We start from the raw sequence: 19202 nt of genomic DNA on the forward strand, positions 1-19202 counted from the left end.
ACGTTTTGTAGTCCTTTAACACAAACGCATTGTAAAGGACTACATTTCCCAGTCCGTAGGAAGGGACTCCCTAGTCAAGCGCACGAGCCTCACGCCGCAACGGCGGCAGCTGGTGCAGCCGAGCAGGCGACTTTGTTACAGCGGAGGCTTACTGGAGAAAACCGCTCGGCAAAGTGTAAACACAGCACGCAAAACGGTCCGTGTCGGGATTCGAAGTCAGTGGCCTCTGAGCGAACCTGTTCCGAGTACTCGCCCGTTAAAGAGGGCTTTCTTCAAACTTGAGCCGATTTGGAGTTGTTTCATTCAGGATGTCGGACTGAGACAAAGGGGTCTGGTCTGGGGGGCATTCCCGTTGGAGCGGTGAGTTGCACGTTGAACAAGGTCCGATATGCAAAGTTTCACCTTTTTTAGTCGAGATGAAATCAAACATGTCCAGGTCGAGAGGCGAAATGATATCACGACGTGCTGCTTACCGCTTTTTTTTTTTTTTTACACGAGTATTGGGGGGCTCTTTAACTTGTGAGTAGCGTGTGGTGTTGCTAACGTGTTGGAACAGAAAAACCGAATGTGGATGCGACTTGTAGTTTATTCCACGACTACTAAAAGGCTTGTTACAAAGCGTCTTTGAAGCCTTTGATCGGACTTTTTAATTCTCCATCAGCCGAAATGGGGCTCATCAAATATGAACTCATTCGAATAGGATGTTTTGAAATCAATCAAAAGCCTTCTAGTTTCTCACTATAATTATAGTTTAAGAATACCTTACTTGAGTCAATGTATTGAGGAAAAAGTGGTGGTATAACCTAAGTCAGGTGGAAGTTTGATGTTTTGGAACACGTGTGTGACTCTAGGTCCAAGCAGATCCTGTAAGTCTCCTCTGGATGGGAAAACATGGAAAGGGAGTTGCAATGGTGGAAAGGACAGCTCGCTGCAGACATCCATCAGTCCCTCCGCATCAAGGTGAGTTCACCTTGCTAAGCAGCTTTTATGTTGTTGACAGAAATAACACTGATGGAGCAACAGATAGCCATGCTTTTACCATTGCTAAACTGCCAGAGGCCAGTAAAGTGTTTCCTTGTGACCTACAGATGATCAGAAGCACTGACCTACATTTATAAGCAAAATTCTAGTATATCATCAAGGAAACTGTATTGTAATTTCCATTCCCAACCGTCTGTTCTCTTATTTCTCATTAATGGCTGCGCTAATGTATAGCGGAAACCTCGATCCGCAAACTTAAATGCTTCTTGAATGGGTTTGACAATTTTAAAATTTATTGTAAATTGAATATTTTGTATATAGTTTTCCCATACCAGTAATGCAAATATGAATAATACTGTTTTTTATACCTTTTGGTACCAAGAAAGTTTCAATGGTTTAGTCTGAATTGGCTCTCATATTTTGGTATATTCCATATTTTTCTTTTTTTTCTTAAAAAAGTGCGAATAATTGTTGTGATTTGGGTATTGGCTTTATGCTACAACGTTGATAAGAGTGTATCTGAATTTTCAACATCTCTACAGTATCCTTTCATCTTTGATGACATCATGAGAGGCGGCAATTGTTATCAGTCTTCTATATGCAAATCATCTTTCATGTGAAAATCAAGCAAAAAGTCCGACACCTAGCTTATTTTAGGTGTAAACGGTTACAAAAACAATTTATTTAGCAAGGATCAAAGTGCATTTCGTAAACTGTTCAAACATCAAAAGTCAAAGTCAAAGCCTGCTTTATTGTCAATCTCTTCACATGCCGAGACAAACAAAGAAATCGAAATTATGTTTCCACTATCACATTCCACATATTAGTCATCGATAAAAAATAATCAGTTAATGAATTTGACCCAACTTTGAGGTGTTTGGCAAACGAAAAACCCAATTTGTTGGGATGTTTTGTACAAAACCAATCCAATTCTGAACACAAATTGGGTTATTTTTAACTTTTTCAAAGGTGTTCCACATTTGTAAGCAAGCCCTGTAGTTCCTACTGATGTACCCGTCACAAATTGTCTTTTAAGTCCGCAGCGAGACACACAATGTGTGAGAGAGCAATTAGCGGCTAAAATGATCGGCCTCACCAAAAATGGCTGCGCACAAAAGGGGACGAATGAAACGTTTGCGCACTGTGACAAGGTTCGAACCTTGGTTTGTAAATGGAATACTTTGAACACTGGGGTGTTCATGAATACAGTGTATTTGACGGTTGCCTGCTGCTATGGATTGTTTTTGTGCAGCATTGATGGTTTCTATGATTGCAACTTGATAGTGGTGGTATTAAAGCTAGAAACTACTAGTAAGATTGGAATGCAGTCTTACTTTACTCCACCCAAACAAACGACCCAGCTCACCCAGCCATTGGGTCATTGCTCGTTTGACTCATGATAGCAAAACAATATTGGGCTTCTTCTTTTTAACTTATGTTGATCAAGTGATTTGAATAATTGGCCAAGAAACTATAATCGTCTGCTTTGTGAGAGGCTCTGTGTGTTCGTATGGGCCTCTGTGAGTGACGATGCACGTGCGCCAATGATTGACACATCCCTCAGTCATGCCTTCTGTTCCTCCAATCTCTCCAATTTCCACCAGGATAAAGATAGAATGATTGAAAATTAAATTAAAGGCATAAGATGGGGCCAAAGAAGGATGATTTTCGTTCCCCCAGAAAAACCTTTGTATGATATTCTACTGTTGGGTGATACAGCCAGTTTTAACATATGACTTTTTTTTTTTTTTTTAAATCATTGTAAAGTCTACTTTTAAATATACCCCGACCAATTCATTGACCCTTTTTAAAATCATCAAATCAAATTTAAAAATCGTCACTTCACGTGTCTTAGGATGTTCCACGTTGGAGGGAAAATATAATTACACGGCTCAGTTGCCTGTTTAAAATGATCTAAATAGGATTACATGGATGAGTTGAGACTCATTAATTGGGAATGTCTTAATTAACATTAAGCACGTGGTCATATGCGTATATTTCTTCCCCCATGCCACTTTAATGGTGACGTTTGTCACTCGACTGGCAGCTTCAAGTAAATGCCAACCTCGTACTGAGACAGAAAATTATAGAGGCCTATTTCAGATATCCTGCTTGTGTTGAGTAAAGTGATGGCATCGGATTTTGTTTGTATTGTCTGTGGACACAAAAGTAGACATTTTCTTGCACAATCCTCTCTCTATTCAGAAACAGCGTGTGATTCAGAGTGAGCTGTCAGCGGGCCTGTATGTCCGTATGCAGACTGAGCTGCAAATAAAGCCTGATGTCCGAGATGGCCCCATCGGGATGTGGTGTTAGGCCACTGTGGCTTCAGAGGCGCATCCCTCCCAAACAGTTGGGTGTGGAACACAGAATTTCCTTCAGCTCATGTCTGAGACACAGGATCCATGCAGCTATTTTGAAAGAGCAGACTGTTACACAAAACTATTTTCACACCGGCCTAAAATAATGTTATCCAGTGCCTTCTGAAAATCTGAAAACATCTTCTAGCTTGGCAGTTAAGGCGACACCTTCTTTTCGCCCTTTGTTTTCTTTTATTTCTTGACTTAACTGGATGTGTTACTATAAAGTTTGTGCAGTTTAACTATAGTTACTCATGCGACTTATTTTTTACAATTTGACAAAACGTCAGAGTCCAAAAGTAGACAAAACAGGCATATTTGCTGCTGTTAATGTATGTTTGATTAGAACACGCTAGATTGTGAGACATCATCCATCAGAATGATACATATGTGAATTAATTACATTATTTTAATTAAAAAAAGTTCAATGAGGTCGTGGATATGCATTTGTTTTCAAATATACACTATTTTAAAAATGAAACCTATTCAATTCATCCAAAATCCAAAAGGTTGTGATTAATTTGAGATTGGCTGTCTCCTTCTGGAAAAGAACTTCAACCTGGAGCCTTCATGCTATTTTAAAATGGTCTTCCCACCAACATCCAAGTCAGCTAGTATTTTCAGTTTATCTTTTTATTCTGCTCACAAACACAGAAACATGCTCGGTTTTTGCAAAACGTTTTTTTGTAAGATACATTTTCCCCACAAAATCTGATTTGCATTTGTATGCTCATAACCTTTCTCTAGCAGGGTATGTTCATGCTGTGTCCAGTGGTCTTCAAAGGCTTTATTTACAAATCATGTCTATGTAATTGTTGAAAATCATACCTTTGATTTGTTGCTCACTCAGGAAATATTATGATATACAATGACCATTTCACTTCTTATTTCATTAATGATGGCAACTTTGTAAGTTGTTAATTGCACGTGGGTAATTTCATGAGGAGGACCAATGAAAACAAATGATCCATATTGGAATTTGAAGAATTAAAACGCCATCGTGCAGTATTGTAGTTTCCTGCATGGTGCCCGGCCGGCTCCCCCACAGTCTGTTCCTATCTTAATGGCGGTTGCTGAGGTGTTAATGCCCTGATGTGGGAGATAGCGGCACTGCGAAGCATGTGGCAAATTATCAGACATGCAAATCAACCAGAGGCAGCTGTGGAATCCTTAATTATGGTGCAGGTCCTCCACAAAGGCACCTCGCCACTCTACCCCCCCCAAACTCTTAAGAGGCCCCACTCCCTGAAAACACACCCCAGATCTCCGGCACCCCTTGTATCCCCAGACAGACAGATGGACAGGAGCTGAAGCAGTGGGAGGAGAGTTTGAGGCGAACTGGATGGGATCGTGGATTCTGGCACTGGGGGTGGAGTTGCTTTATGTGGATTAGGGGGGTGGTAGCTGTTTATTTTTGGATTCCGTTGAAGAGTCACTCTGAAGATCCGTTTTTTAATGGCCTTCGAGATAAACACTCCAGGTCACATTATGCGTAATCCTACCAATGTGCATTTTGCCTTCATAGCGATTTATGTGTTGCGTTCAGCCTAATGCAGGCTCGCTCGTAAGCAACTGCCCTGATGCGATTTTTCTCAAGACCCTTCACAATTTTCAAATAGGATTTCTCGGGCAATCCCCGATCTCCGAATAAATCCAAATCTTAAGCCTTTGTTTTTACTGTATTTCGTAGAGAGCAAAACAATTTTGCAAGCACAAATATTTTCTGCCACAAGAAGCTTAAGCAGGGCAAATGTAGCTCCTCCGTGAGTTTGCAAAATAGGCCTTTAATACTTTGGGGCAGCGACAGAAACCAGAGGCTTGTGCTTTCTTAGTTGATTTTTTTTTTCTGTGCCTGAGTGAGGAGACGCCAAGGCTGATTCAATGCTAATGCTCGGGAGGATCTTCCTTCCACTTTGAAACACATGCAGCTAATTGGACATGAATAGGAGATGTGCTAGGGGTGAAACCTAATCCTATGCACTCCTCCATCTCTGAGAAGCGCAAACCCCCACCCCTCTCCTAAACCCACCCAACCACACACAAATGCATGCATGCACGCACACATGCCCAATACTCAGGGACCTCCTCAGTGACCTAAATTAGCTCCTCCTGTCTGCAACGAAGGAGAAATAAATGAAATTCAAATGAGTTGACACCGTCGTCAAGATGTGATGGAAGCAGCGTTTTACGATTATTTTAACCCCACAGCACCTCTCTCGTGCCGTTTACTACTCCCCATAGTTCTCCGCCATTGCTTCCTGTCCACCCCTGTCACCCCCGCCTCTAACATTTACGTGTTCTTCCCTTCTTTTCTCCAGGAGCTGAAGTTACCCGTCTACCGAGCCCATTCGCCACAGATTGGCATGCGTCGCTACTTCGCAGACTTGTTGGCCATCCTGAGTAATCGCTACCAGTTATGTCCGACGGCACGCCACCTGGCCGTCTACCTGCTGGACCTCTTCATGGACCGCTACGATGTGGCCGTCAAGCAGCTCTATGTCATTGCCCTGTCCTGTCTGCTCTTAGCCAGTAAGTCCAACTATAGCTCTGTAATCGATGTACAGTGTTCTCCCTCGATATCACAATTCACCATTGCATCATTACTTCGACGCCCTCGCGTGTGTAGGTAGGTGTGTGTGTGTGTGTGTGTGTGTGAGAGATAGCAGAATGCAACCTCTGGCATGATGGGTAATTAGACTAATGATGGTGTCTGGAACTCGCAGCCCATGTTTGTGTGCGAGCGAGTAATGATGCTCATGCCAGTCTTTGCAATTAGTCTTCTATTTGCTAGGATGGATTAGAATGAGACGAGAGACAAGTGAAAAGAAATGAGCGTGATTATAGATAATGTCGATCCAATCTGAACACTGCATTCTGTAATGGATGAGCAATTTTTTTTTTTAAACAGAATCTTGTGATGCATCGCAGTCAGTGTCCTGTGCTCCACTGTCTTCTCCAGGTCGTCTCCGTGTTGATTGATGAAGGCTTGAACGGGTGCTTAATTCAGAGTTGTCTTTACTTTTTATCAGAGTTGTCTTTACTTTTTATCTGCCTTGGAATCTGGCCTCATTATCAAACTGCCTCAGACAGCCACGTTCATTCTTAAAAATGTTCGGGTTAATTAATCGCTATCTCCTTTGTACCTCCCAGTAGTCACAGCTTAATCCTGTTACTCCATTGTGTCTTTCTGGGTGGATGTTTGTTAATGGATGAGCTTCTTGTGCTGTATTAAGATTATAGGCAGATTTTCGGAACCCAACCTCTGGGAATAATTGTTTTTGACTGTTGGAAGTATTTATTTAGGGACCTTGCTGTTTTCCTCAAACATCCCCGAGGCATGTCATGTTACTTCTTATCTAGAGGCTGCGATGTCCTGGAATGATTACGCATTTTTACTTCAATGTTTGCGTGCTGCAGACTACACAGACTGGCTACACCACTTTTGTAATCTAATAAATTCCATTTCCAATATAGGTCAAAAGTAAAAACAACAAAACAAGTAAAGCGCTGATATTTATAAATGACCGATGAACGAGATTTGTTTTTTGCCATGTTAGTTGACATTCGGTTGAGCGCTTTCAGATATACTGCCGCTTGAGAGTAGTTGAAAACAAGAAGATATAGTCCTTTATTGAATTTCAAGTACTATAAGTACTAAGTCATATTAGAAACAGAACCATTTACATTGTTAGATTGCTGCTCGTTACGTTTCTTTTACACTGAACTCGATTCCTGAACAGCAAAGAAAACAAAAAAAGAGCATCCTGTGAAACTCTGGGGTATTGACTCTACACATTGCACCTCCACAGGCCTCTGAGCCCCGGGGCGGGGAGCAACCAAGGGGCTGAGGGGCACCTGCCATATGCTCTCCGAGTCAGGCCTCAAACAAAAGCCTGTCAATGCAAGCAGGACATGCAGCCAGACCCTTCTCTGAGAGGGGGAGGGGAATGCAGACTGAGAGCAGGGAGAATGAGTGCCTGCCTGCCTGCCTGTGTGGCAGAGACTTGAAGCTAACATTGCTAAATGACATGTTGGTTGCTAAGGCAACCTTGTGAGCAGCTTGTATGGATTTAGAATCCGGATTGCCATTCCAGTAATATTGGTGTTAAAAAGGCTTTGAATTGTTGCCACGTAATTGGGCTGGCTGGTCCCTCGTGGTGTCCTTTTACCTTTTGGCCACTGCGTCTGTTTCCACTCGATTCCCTCACCTTGCCTCGGACCAGCATAGCAAGCCAGCCCTGGGACAAGGGCAGCCAGTAAAAGCAGCCCACCATCCTTGGGGCGGTTGGGAAATGAGCGGAGTGCTTCTTCAAAGGCAAGTCAGGGGCTGATGTTAAACAGGGCGGGCTGCAAAGTGGGATTTGTCCGAACTCAACCACCCCGTGGAGACTCCCAAAAGGTATATCAAAAGGAACCCACCTCCACTGTTCTGCATTCCTTTTGACAATGCTCACAGTGCAACGGTGCTCATAGTTCCATGTATCATTTGAACGTGTTAGTTTAATCTCGCCAAGTGCCATTTGAGAATAAACGAAGGGGTTTACTAATGCAGGTCGGGGTTTACATGCTTTGTAACTGATCCGGAGCCCCCCCAGCACACACAGACACACAGCTTCTTAGCTTTTTGGTGGCCACTTCGGTAGCCATTAGCATCAAAGGTCAAGGGTCGACTTGGACCTGCTTTGTGAGAGCTGCCACAGCCAGGGGTGGCAACAAGGAGATTCTATGATGGAGCTGTGAGCAATTTCACACTCTTGACGAAAGATGAGGCCACAAATGAAAGGATTGGAGCGGGCAAAGGGAATTCCTCCATGGATGTCGGCACAGAGAAAAAAAGAAAGGGGAATGAAGAACTGAAAGATAATCCCCCCCCCAAAAAAACCATTTGCGTTTTAAATTCGATGTTCTCATGAAGCCGTCATTCATGTAGCGCATGGACAATAGATTGATTGGACATTCTTGGATACTTGATTAATTTAGTTTTTATCAATGTCATTACTGTTATCAATGCACTTTGAGCACCTTTGCAGTTTTGGTTAATCTACACTGCTGTCGATAAGTGTGTACTTTACACCAACAGATTTGTTTTGAAAATATGTGTTAATGGGCAGACACAAAAGAAATAGTGTAATAGTCATTTAATTCTGACAAATTAAGTTAAGGTTTAGCCAAACTGCTTTAAAATGAACAAATTAGTATCCCACAAGAATTCCCAGGTGAGTCCGTAGTCTATCATTAGAATTGAGAATAAATGTTTGTGACATCTCACCCGGGGTAAGAATTGCGCTCGTTGAAGAGCACTGTATCTTCTTCAGAGTAACCGCCCGCTCCCCCCTGCCGAGCAGCACTCGGGTTTCTAATCCCACCTCTTCTCCGAACCGCACACCTGGGATGGGGCCCCGCATCCTGGTCTTGCCATATCCTAACCCCTGACCTTTAACCCCACTCTGTTTGCCTGGCCTGTTCTCATCTGCGCCATCACCTGTAGATGTCGTGAGAATGATGGTTGAACATTTCGAAATCGGACGGCCTCCCCTAGCCGCTGACTTCAGATAGGATCATCTTGTCGCCTGTGTTCCAGGTTGGCTGAACTAACTGGCGAGGAATGCAACAGTCCTATCGCAGCAAAACAAAGCTGGCCTTTGTCTTGCTAAACCATCTGCTTTACAAGCGGTGCGTAGCTTTTTATAATGTCGAAAGAATGAGCTATCATTGTAGCCTGTGCACTTTAATGTATCTTGAGCTCATCTTCTCTGGTTTTAGTTGATGGACTGAGCAGCAAGAGATGGTCAAGATAGATTTTCCAGTGGCTCAAAATTGTATTTAACATATCTTTATTTGGATGTCAGAGTGAAAGGGCAGTAGACCAATCTTGCCTTGAAGCCATTTGGCATTTTGATGCTGAACCCTTATTGACTGAGGCCCTGCCACTCCAAAGTATGCATAATCTCATTTGGTTGCACAATACTTTATCGACAGAGTATTGCCAAGAATGTGCGCAATACAAAAAAAATATCAAATGCCACTTTAGACTGGCGGAAATAGGTAGAAAGAAATTTTTGAGTGGAGAAACAATAAATCGTTTTGCACAGTCAAGTTGCTTTGAGGCTTTCTGTATCTAGTCGCTTCCCCAAAACAGGAGACCCGGAGACAAATGCACTTGGCGGTGTCTCTTAAGATCAAAGAGGCTGCTGCCATGTGGAGATTGGGGGTATTGATGCCTTTTTATGGCTCCGTCTGTGTGGACATAGCAGTCCGACAGCAGACGGCTTGCTTCCCTGCAAGGGTGACAGAATGCGGCGAGTGGAACGAGCCTCGTTTTGCCGCGCTTCCTGTTCTGCCGAAGAGACGCCATTACTGCCTCGCTGCTAATTACCCCCATGGCCAGTTGAGCTGCCGTCCCTCCCTCACCCAGTTTGCTCTGGCTCGCTGGCTCTCGCAACCCATACCCTACCCCCACTTAACAGTAGCTCAGTGCTAAAATTCACACTTGGTAGGAAGGAGCAGTACTCCCTTGGTTGATGGTAAATGAGGTCCATCAAACATGTTGCTTTGTATTTTGTAACGTTTTAACCAAGGCAGGGGCTCTCAGGTTTCCAATGTTTCTCTGTGGTACCTGCGGACGCAGTGTCTCATCGCCACAATGTCTATGCGCGCTCATGGTAAAGTTTGACCTTGAAGCATGCTCATTTCACTTAGACTGAGTCGTCCGTCCTCATTGGCCACACAGACCCCTGAGGCTTTGGGCAGTTGCTATGGAAATGGGTCGTGGGGGGGTGTCTCTGGTTGGGCTGGGTGCTCCCCATGATGGCACTGCTGTAATGTCTGCAAGGCTATATAGTAAGCGAGGAAGCCGAGAACAATGCAGGAGAAGCTGAAGTTGACTTACTCATGGACAGCGTCAAGTTTGTGTAAGCCATCGTGAGCATCATCGTGATGCTTCCTCGACGTGCTAGCTTAATGGCTTTGCTTCCCAGATAAATGTTTGATGCCGGTCATCTTATTCCCGCTCATGTTAAGTAAGCGCTTGCTTTGTGATAGCTGGCTTTTGGCTTTTTTAGGGATGATCCAAAGCCTGTAGCAAATGAGGTCCGGTGTTGTTAATTGCTCCTTTATTGTCTCTTACAACAGAATGCTTTGTCAATGTGGGCCTATCAAGATGATGCATGTACTCCGTAAGCTACTTGGTTCATTCGCTAATTGTAGTGATGGGAAAACGAGGCCATCTAGAGGACTGAAAAAACACAACTGCTCCATGAAGGAAATCCATGTGTCATTTGTGATGCAAGATGGATTTTCTTGATGATGTACTGACAACTCTGCCAAAATTGCTCGCTGTTGACACGCTGAAATCATTTCGCCACCATCTTTTCTATTGGATAGGCCGTCTTTCGTCACATTGATACCGCGCCTATACAATAGCTTGGTTGATGACGCCCTGTGCTAAGTGCAGTGTGAAAAGTCCTTGAAAGGCTTGAAAATGTGTCAACAATGGTAAATTAAAGATTTTTTTCCATATTGAATTTCATGTCATAATGGAGTTAAAGAGATGAGTGAATCATCTTTTGATTGATTTTTACATGCTTCAAGTCTTGTTACTATGTAGCTGATTCCTACAACAGCAGATCCTCCCCTCAGTGCAACAGAATTGCCAAGTTGGCACCAAAATGATTTCTTTCTGTGATTGTGATGTAGCTACGTGTTTCTTGTCAGGTAAATTTGAAGAGAAGGAGGACAGAGTACCCAAACTGGAGCAACTGAACTCATTGGGATTCATGTGTAATTTAAACATGGTTCTCAACAAGAAGGATCTGATCAAAATGGAACTTCTGCTGATGGAGACCTTTGGCTGGAATCTGTGCATGCCCACACCGGCCCACTTCATCGACTACTACCTCAACGCCTCAGTGCAAGAGGGAGATCTGTACAATGGCTGGCCCCTGTCCTCCCTCTCTAAAACCAAGGCTTTCATGGACAAATACACTCACTACTTCCTGGAAGTCTCACTGCAAGGTGGGTCTGATTGTAACGGGCTCTTTTGGACTGGCAGCTGACCAAACTTATTGTTTGTATTGTTTCAGATCACACGTTCCTTAGTTTCCGACCGTCCCAAGTTGCTGCCGCGTGCGTGGCAGCGTCGCGCATTTGCCTGCAGATTTCCCCGAGCTGGACTACTGCGCTGCATCTACTGACCGGCTACACTTGGGACCACCTCACCCAGTGTATTGAACTCATGCTGCTGTAAGACACACACCAATATACTCAAATTTGCAGAATTTGCTTGGTTTTGGTTTTTTTTCCCTTTCTTCCTGGTTTACTTTTTGTGCTTCATGGGAAACCAGTATTGAATCATGATCAGCTTTTTTATTTAAATGTTTTTTTTACAATAATTGTTTAGGTTAGTTAAAAAAAAAGTTTTAATGAATCAAGGGGCCGCTCCAGGACCTGTTTGTTTTGGTTTTCCTGACTCTAGAAATTGACACAGGTGTGCCTCTCCCCTCCACAGTGCTCACGACAACGACGTGAGAGAGGCCAACAAAACAAAGTGCGCCCCCCCGCACCGAGCTTCCCCTCTGCAATCTCAGGGCCAAACTTCTCACCTCTCTCCGGTGTCTGCCATTCAGAGATCGCCATCTTCGTCGTCCACGTCCGCCACGCCACAGCTGCTCTTTCAGCCAGACCACTTCCCAAACCTCTCCCAGCATTCCCCCTCCTTGTCTCAGCTGCAAACGCTCGCCGACGCTCAGGCTCTGGCGCCTGTGGTCAATGTGTCTCAGGACTTTTTTCAGAGCCACAGAATGGGGCTCCTGAGCGGGGGGGCGTCTTGCCTGAGCGCTGGGGCCGGCTTCCCTTCCTACTCAAGTCTGGCCTCAGGCCTCCAGGCGGGGGCTCGCGCGCTGCCGCTCCAGGGTCCTATATCTGTTCAAATGGCCCTCGCGGGAGAGGCGCACCACTGCCTAAGCGTGGCCTACACCGGGGGCTACCTGGGGGCCCATCACACTTTCGCAGCCGGCTGCTTCGACAGGTGACGCCAGGAGACGGAGAGAGAACGGCGGCGGGAGAGCGCCGCAACGCTGCAGTCCCCGCTGCCTTTCGCAGATCTGTCCTCTCTCTCCGTCGGCACGGCGACACCTTCGGCGCGTCACCCACACCCTCCCCTCTCACAGAGACATCTCAAACGCAAGCAGAGGTCCAAAGACAAAAGAGACCCAGTGGAAGTCATCACTCTGACGTGAGCAATGTCTTCGTAGACCGCTTGTCACCACTGCGGCTGAGCTGAAAGCAGTGCCAAATTTGTAAAAGTGCAACAAAAACAACAAAGCTGTGAAAAGGATATTTAGCCGTTTGGATGATATGATATATTTTTTTAAAAGACCAATTCTACCAAAATCACATTTTTTTGTGAGGGAAAACAAATTTTGCATAGGAGCCACCTTTGGGAAGCTGCTTTCTGTTTTCACTCAGTGCCATGTAAAGGAAATGCGTGCGCGTCTTATGTCTGCAAGCATTGATTAAACAAGTGTAGGCCGCGTCAAGCCTGAAGCGGCCCCTTTGGGAATTCCACACTGCATTAGTCCTCGAGGGGCGGAAGAATTCCTTGCTTAGTGCACAGCAGGTGAGGTTTAGGGGGAAAAAAAGCCTGCACTGGCCCGCTTTACTCCCCCCGCCGCTCCTCCCAGCTTCCAAAGTCGAGCCTTGCAGCAAGTAGGGTCAAGCGAGTTTTAAATGCGGCGTCAAAGATTTCATGTGACCGGACCAGCATGGGGAAGCAGACCCAGAAGTGGTTGACTGTACATAGGAAATGCTGCTGCTGTTGCTGCCTTGTAGTGAACTGCTGGTTCTGTCGGTGTTAATGATGTTTACGTGAACCACTTAAGTATCAGGGACTTGAACAAGATTACTTGAATATTACATCGGAACATGCCATAGCTTTTATTTATAAACTTTGGTTCGATATATTGGTTGTTTTTTTTTCTTTTTTCAATACCGACCTAGAAAGTCACCCTTGTTGTCATCCAGGCTCTGGTTACAGGCTAAAACTAGCCTTTATACTGTGCTGTGCTATAATGCTTTAGGTCAGGGTTGGCAAACCTGCCAGTCATGTGTTTCTGAAAACAAAATTCCAGAGTGGCGGTTATAAAATGCCCTCAACTTACACAACACAACACAAGTACTGCTACTAACCGTCTGCTGAATCATTCCGTTTCATACTAAAGCCCAACGTAGCAATGTTGGGGGGCCAGAAAGTGTACTGTACTCCCTTTAAAGAGGGTGTTTGTCAAATCTGCATAAATGAACGAGCTGGCAGTCGTCGTTTGCCACACAAACATCTGCATCCAGTCGCGTGTAATTGCGTTCCACCTTTGTAAAGCGCCCAATTTTCCACTTCCTGTTCATTTAAACGCATCCAGATTCGGTGTGCCAGTCTCAGAGGGAATACCTCGAAATGGGTCGTCGGCCACTCGGCCTCCAGCTCGTGTTCTACTTTCGACCCAGCTGTTGTGGAAGGACCTGACCTTATTGTTTTCATTTACTTATGTATAGTTTTACAGCTTTTTTGTGGTTTGAACTTTTTGAAAATCTCGTGTCATGGAGATGTTAACTTGCCCATTCCTCATGACTTCTTGAGCAACTTCCCACAAAGGTGCAATATATATTTTTTCCCCTTGTCTGAACCGAATACCGCAATCCTGTGTTGTTGGTCAACCGCGACCTGACTTGCAGTTCGCCTTGTTTCCTCTAGAGGGCAGCAGTCGCTACGAACTGACTATGTTGCATATTGCAGCCACCACATTTGAGTGAGGTGCTACTGGAAGCATTTGATTTAGATTAGCGCTTTACCACGTGCTTTATTTTCCTCCCATGCTGATTTGACTCAAGCGGAAGTACACTGACAAACCACAAATGTTCAAGTTGATTTTTTTTGTTTTATTTTTATTTACCAAGTTCCAACTAATAGTTTTGCTTTGTTACACAGAATGGTAAAATGGTGTATTTTTTTGTCATGCGCCATGGAAAAATAAACATGTAAACTGATTTTTCTCTTTTGTTCTCTTTTTATTTCCCTTTTATTTGATCACATTAGAACAGGGGTCAGTAACCATTTTGAAAAGAGCCTCTTTCTGTATGTACTGAATAATGAGGTCTTCCCATTTGATACACACGTCTGAAATAAAGTTTGCTCAAAATAACTTGAGTAATTATTCATCTAAAAGAAGACATTGATCATGTTAATGATTTGTCACAATGGCATTTAACGGTAGATAACCGATAGGAGTAAATATAAATATGCATTAGATTGTGCAGTTGTATCTATTACTGTGGCCTGTAAATAGAAATCTGCCTCTCAGATCTTTATTATTTTTTTTCATATTCTTGCTTGGTAGCTATGTTGGAATATTCCATCCCAAAGCCTGCTGCACCAAAGTTCTACAAAATGCTAGCTGTTTTTCAGTTCGTGGCACGGAACTTGCCTTTAGGCTTTTGGTGTTTCATTTGATGGTGAGAAAACTAGCTTGGGATTTATTTGCCTAATGAAGCACTAACTGAACACAATTGATTAACATAACCATACTTGGCTGATTTTCATGGATTTGGGTGTAGCAGTTAGGACCGACCCAGTTGTTTGCATGAAGGTTCATGAACCTCATGACGGTGGAGTATAAAAATGCCAGCAGTAGGCTTGTGGACAACAGTCAACGGTGCGCTAGTCTTCATCATGTCTTTCACAGGCAAATATGTGCTGGCGAGTCAAGAGAACTACAAAGAGTTTCTGCAGGCTATTGGTAAGGAACATGCGAATGCAGACTCCAAAGAAAGAAAAAAAACTGAATCCTCATGTACCTTTCTGTGCAGGGGTATCCCAGATGGAGATACCAAATGAAGACATGGTAACAGACCTCTATGAGGGTGCTTACTACAGGATTACCAAGTATTTTGGGAGTCAAACTCTGAGCAACACATTCTTGCTCGGCAGGGAGGGCGAACTGGAAGATCTGGATGGCGCAACCTTCAAGGTAAAATTTCATCACCTATTATTTCTTTTGCCTTCTACACCCTAACTTGTTCTCTGTCATTGTTAGGCCACCGTCAATAAGGAGGGAAATAAAATCAAGATCCAGTTCCCCAAATATGTGTACACTGCTGAGATATCTGGTGACCAACTCATCGAGGTGAGCATGCACACGATTACACGCCAGTATTGTTTGTTGCAGACCGGACCTTAATGTCTGTTCTTTACTTCAGGTCAATTCCATTCCGGGTGGGATTACCAACAAAATGGTTAGCAAGAGGCAACCAGAGTAATCTGGAAAGAGGTCTTGCAAACTGCCTTTAAACCTAATAAACGAGCATTCAACATGTTCTCTGCTTGTGTTATTGTGTGTTTATTCACATATTTTACAAGTTACATCTCTCTCTCTCTCTCTCTCTCTCTCTCTCTCTCTCTCTCTCTCTCTCTCTCTCTCTCTCTCTCTCTCTCTCTCTCTCTCTCTCTCCTCCCCCCCTCCTTCCCTCAATGTATATCGAGGCGCGTAAATCCCGTTGTGAATCAGCAGAAAGCGAGAGTGCCTCTTTGTGGCATTGACTGGGTAATGCAGCTCCCTTGAATGAATGAAACTTTTTTTCTTTCCACCATGTTGAGTTATTTGTGCTCTCATTAATATTCGCAATTAATATTATTATTACTTATGAAATGAGATTTTGGGACATTGTAATGTTGATGATGTGTTGAAATTGCCAAGTGTGGTAAAGGGTATGAAAATTACCGGTAAAACAAGAGATTGTAATGGACGCACGGACGGACGGTCTAAAGAGAAGCATAATCTCTTTGCTTTGAGAAGAATTCGTTCTTTTGAACGAATCGTTCACTCATGCGCCAACACTATTATCTGCCTTTAAATGTTGCGTAAGAAGCAGAGAAAAGAGTGCAAACTAAAACGAGGACTGTAGTGCATGAACATTGTTTCCCGATACGATATCATATCGATACAAAGAAACACGATACGACATTTGCCGATATCTTGAACCCTGCTGTGATTCATTCACGATACATCACGATATAGTGCTCTACGATCGATACATATATATATATTTTTTAAATAAAAAATATAGAACAATATGCTGATTTATAACAATTCATACGGAAAATCAACAAGGTACTGCAAACTCTTTATTTAGGAAATTACAAGAGTATTGTAGTATACAAAGTGCTTATTTTAACACTGAACTTTCATGTCGTGTTTTTTCTTTAAATATAAATATAGAGATTTGTGGTCCCTGAATATTTGATCACCGCATGGCAGGATTTACAAACTGCAAGTGTTTTGTCCGTTGAGTCATCTTTTCTTTGGAATCCAAAGTGCTTCCAAAGAATGACTTGAAGCCCAAAGGGGAGCCAATTTCCTCGTCTTTTTGGACACTAGCCATAGCACCAATCCAGGAGCCGCGTACTAGTTGTCGACTCCCCTTTCACGTGCCTGCACAACACGCCGCGTACTGCTCCCGGAAAGAGGAAGCAAGCAACAATTAACTGGATTTCCAAATAAAGTCGCGTCTAATGTCCGAGGTCAAACACGGCGATATAAATCGATGTTTACCTTTAGCATCGATGCCAATAAATCGTAGAGCCTTATATCGATCAATCGATGTGTATCGATGAATCGTTACACCCCTACTTGATACATATCAGATGAGGTAAAGAAAAATCCCGTCATTTTCAAGATTCAAGAGTTGTTTTTTTTTTACTTCATATGGTGTACCGGCACAAACGTTTGCAGTGCTGAGGACGTGGAGCCATTGAACGAAGTTATTTCGAAGCACCGATAGCAGATCGGTTGGGCACATTGACGCCGTTATCTGCCAGATAAGCCCCTCGATCGTCCGGTCCAACCTTCTTCCTCAAGCAACTCCTCACGCATGCGCACTCTGCATTCACATCAGCAGTCAGTCACACGTACGCTGTCATAATAATAGTCGGATCATGGTTGGAAAACTTGAAACTTTTTGCCGTTCTTGTGGATATTTTGACTGCTTGGTTGTTGTGGAGTTTATGCCATCAGTAATCACACATAGGCGATTGCATCGACTTTTGTCTTTGCAAGGGAACGGGAATGTGACATGCCATAATAAAGCATGCCAGCGCATTTGTACTTTTGTTTTTGAGTGGGAGGGTTCTTGCCACCCTCCTCAACGATTTTATGTGTCAGTAAAAGGAATACAAACACCACCAAGGCATCACAACGGTACCATTAGTTGTAAATCGATGTTTCATCATAAGAGTTGTGAAAACATTTAATGAAGGTCCAAATTCTGTCAAGTTAAGGAATGTCAAAGGGACACATGCATAAAAACAGATGGGTTTCACAGCGGACCCACGTTTCATTACATTTAATAACTCTGAGAGACAAACGCTATGTAAGTGTGGAGAAAATGCGATGATATCACACAGAATGCAAAGGACTTTGGAACATTCAGAATTTGCTTTGGAAGATCAAAAACTGCCTACAGGCAATTGGAAGATTTTCATGTATTTGGGTGTAGCAGTTAGGACCACCCCGGTGGTTTGCATGAAGGTTCATGAACCTCACGATGGTGGAGTATAAAAATGGCTTGCGGACAGCAGTTAACGGCTCCATCATGTCTTTCGCGTATGTGCGTGTAGACAAAAGTGACATCTTTTTCCTCCATCGAAAGTCAAAAGGAGTGAAGTATTTTTAATTGAAACAAATGCTGGTGTTACAGTCTTGTGTTGTACTGAAATGTCAAACTACATTTGTGCACCGTCCATTCAAGCGTGCTGGGTCTTGCAGTCGGATGTCCTCTTACTCACTCTTGTGAAAGTCACACCCTTCTCTCCCGGGGTGATGCAATTCTATAAAGCACATTGAGCAAGCAATATTAGTTTCAGGATTGGGATAGATTTTGCTGCCTGAATGCATATGAATGACACACTCACCATGACCAACTTATCGTTCACCATCTCAGCTGTGAAGAGGTATTGTGGAAAATTTACCAAAATCTTCCCACCTTCCATACTGACAAGGGCCTGTAACAACCACTGAAGCTGTTACCATACAAATATAAACTCCTTAAAGAGGAAAAGAGATTTTCTTGACCCCCTCTCACTCACCCTCCCACAAGGGGTCTGGACTAACCTTGAATTTGGACTTTGTCATCGTCTGTAGCTCACATTCCTGACCAATGGTGAACTTGTTAGACCAAGTCCAGTTGGGGGTGGTTTGAGTCCATGTGAAGTCATTCCCATTCTGAAGAACTTCTGTGTGGACTTTGCTGTCAGTCTTTGCACCGAGAAGTCCTTTGGCAAAAAAAATCAAAATGGGGACATTTACTAGAAATTACTCTGACGTCACGAACATGATGAGAAGATGAGTGAAACAGAAAATCAAATACCGATTGCTTTGAGGAATTCTTCGTAGTTTTCTTGACTCTCCAGCTCGTATTTGCCAGTGAAAGACATGATGGTGAAAGAAAAGAGGTGTCACGAGTGAGTTCACGAGACAAATCAAAACAGGAGTGGCCTTCTAAAGAAATGAAGAAATGCTTGTTCTCTCTCTCGCTCTCTCTCTCTCTCTGTTTCGATGTAGGGTATAGGGTTGAAGTTTCAAACAAGACTTAGGGTTTTGTAGTAGGGTTCTACATGAAGGCTAAGGTTTTAAGTATAGTTTCAAATTAGGTTTAGGATAGAGTAGGGTTACAATCCAGGGTTATGGTTTAAAACTAGGCTTTCAAACTAGGGTTAGATAGTGTACTTCCTAATTAAGTTCCTGACTGTATTGCCCTTTTCATTTAAAATTGCATCTGTCTTCACTGCCCAACAAGCAGGCAAAGTATTTCCTGATG

At 43.4% G+C, this 19202-nt stretch overlaps 3 protein-coding genes across 4 annotated transcripts; 2 read left to right on the forward strand and 1 right to left on the reverse strand.

The window, feature by feature from the left end:
- The first annotated feature begins 89 nt into the window (after positions 1–89).
- On the forward strand, positions 90–14379 carry ccnjl (cyclin J-like). Of its 2 annotated transcripts, none has more exons than XM_061280000.1 (6): positions 90–381; positions 852–960; positions 5660–5870; positions 11055–11354; positions 11423–11582; positions 11848–14379. In XM_061280000.1, the coding sequence occupies exons 2-6, from the start codon at positions 892–894 to the stop codon at positions 12368–12370; spliced, it is 1263 nt and encodes a 420-aa protein (XP_061135984.1). In that variant the 5' UTR covers positions 90–381; positions 852–891; the 3' UTR covers positions 12371–14379. The 2 variants fall into 2 exon arrangements, with proteins under 2 accessions (XP_061135984.1, XP_061135974.1); XM_061279990.1 differs by having other exon boundaries at positions 90–360.
- Positions 14380–14968: 589 nt separating this feature from the next.
- On the forward strand, positions 14969–15704 carry LOC133157133 (gastrotropin-like). Its single transcript, XM_061283422.1, has 4 exons — positions 14969–15127; positions 15198–15358; positions 15425–15514; positions 15588–15704. The coding sequence occupies exons 1-4, from the start codon at positions 15010–15012 to the stop codon at positions 15645–15647; spliced, it is 429 nt and encodes a 142-aa protein (XP_061139406.1). The 5' UTR covers positions 14969–15009; the 3' UTR covers positions 15648–15704.
- Positions 15705–18030: 2326 nt separating this feature from the next.
- Positions 18031–18913, reverse strand: LOC133161383 (gastrotropin-like). The gene is made up of 4 exons (XM_061289840.1): positions 18753–18913; positions 18497–18657; positions 18298–18387; positions 18031–18213 (listed from the first exon to the last, which is right to left on the reverse strand). Exons 1-4 carry the CDS (start codon positions 18817–18819, stop codon positions 18130–18132), a joined length of 402 nt encoding a protein of 133 aa, XP_061145824.1. The 5' UTR covers positions 18820–18913; the 3' UTR covers positions 18031–18129.
- Positions 18914–19202: the final 289 nt, after the last annotated feature.

The sequence above is a fragment of the Syngnathus typhle genome, linkage group LG1 (assembly GCF_033458585.1).
Source record: "Syngnathus typhle isolate RoL2023-S1 ecotype Sweden linkage group LG1, RoL_Styp_1.0, whole genome shotgun sequence".
Lineage (NCBI taxonomy): Eukaryota > Metazoa > Chordata > Actinopteri > Syngnathiformes > Syngnathidae > Syngnathus > Syngnathus typhle.

Excerpts from the sequence above, each read along its gene's own strand:
- ccnjl (XM_061280000.1), top strand. The coding sequence starts at position 892 with ATGGAAAGGGAGTTGCAATGGTGGAAAGGACAGCTCGCTGCAGACATC. Across the intron at positions 5,871-11,054 it reads GTCCTGTCTGCTCTTAGCCA|GTAAATTTGAAGAGAAGGAG; the intron begins GTAAGTCCAACT and ends GTTTCTTGTCAG. Across the intron at positions 11,583-11,847 it reads TGTATTGAACTCATGCTGCT|TGCTCACGACAACGACGTGA; the intron begins GTAAGACACACA and ends TCCCCTCCACAG.
- LOC133157133 (XM_061283422.1), top strand. The coding sequence starts at position 15,010 with ATGCCAGCAGTAGGCTTGTGGACAACAGTCAACGGTGCGCTAGTCTTC. Across the intron at positions 15,128-15,197 it reads AGAGTTTCTGCAGGCTATTG|GGGTATCCCAGATGGAGATA; the intron begins GTAAGGAACATG and ends CTTTCTGTGCAG. Across the intron at positions 15,359-15,424 it reads TGGATGGCGCAACCTTCAAG|GCCACCGTCAATAAGGAGGG; the intron begins GTAAAATTTCAT and ends TGTCATTGTTAG.
- LOC133161383 (XM_061289840.1), bottom strand. The coding sequence starts at position 18,819 with ATGTCTTTCACTGGCAAATACGAGCTGGAGAGTCAAGAAAACTACGAA. Across the intron at positions 18,658-18,752 it reads AGAATTCCTCAAAGCAATCG|GACTTCTCGGTGCAAAGACT; the intron begins GTATTTGATTTT and ends TTTTTGCCAAAG. Across the intron at positions 18,388-18,496 it reads TGACAAAGTCCAAATTCAAG|GCCCTTGTCAGTATGGAAGG; the intron begins GTTAGTCCAGAC and ends TGGTTGTTACAG.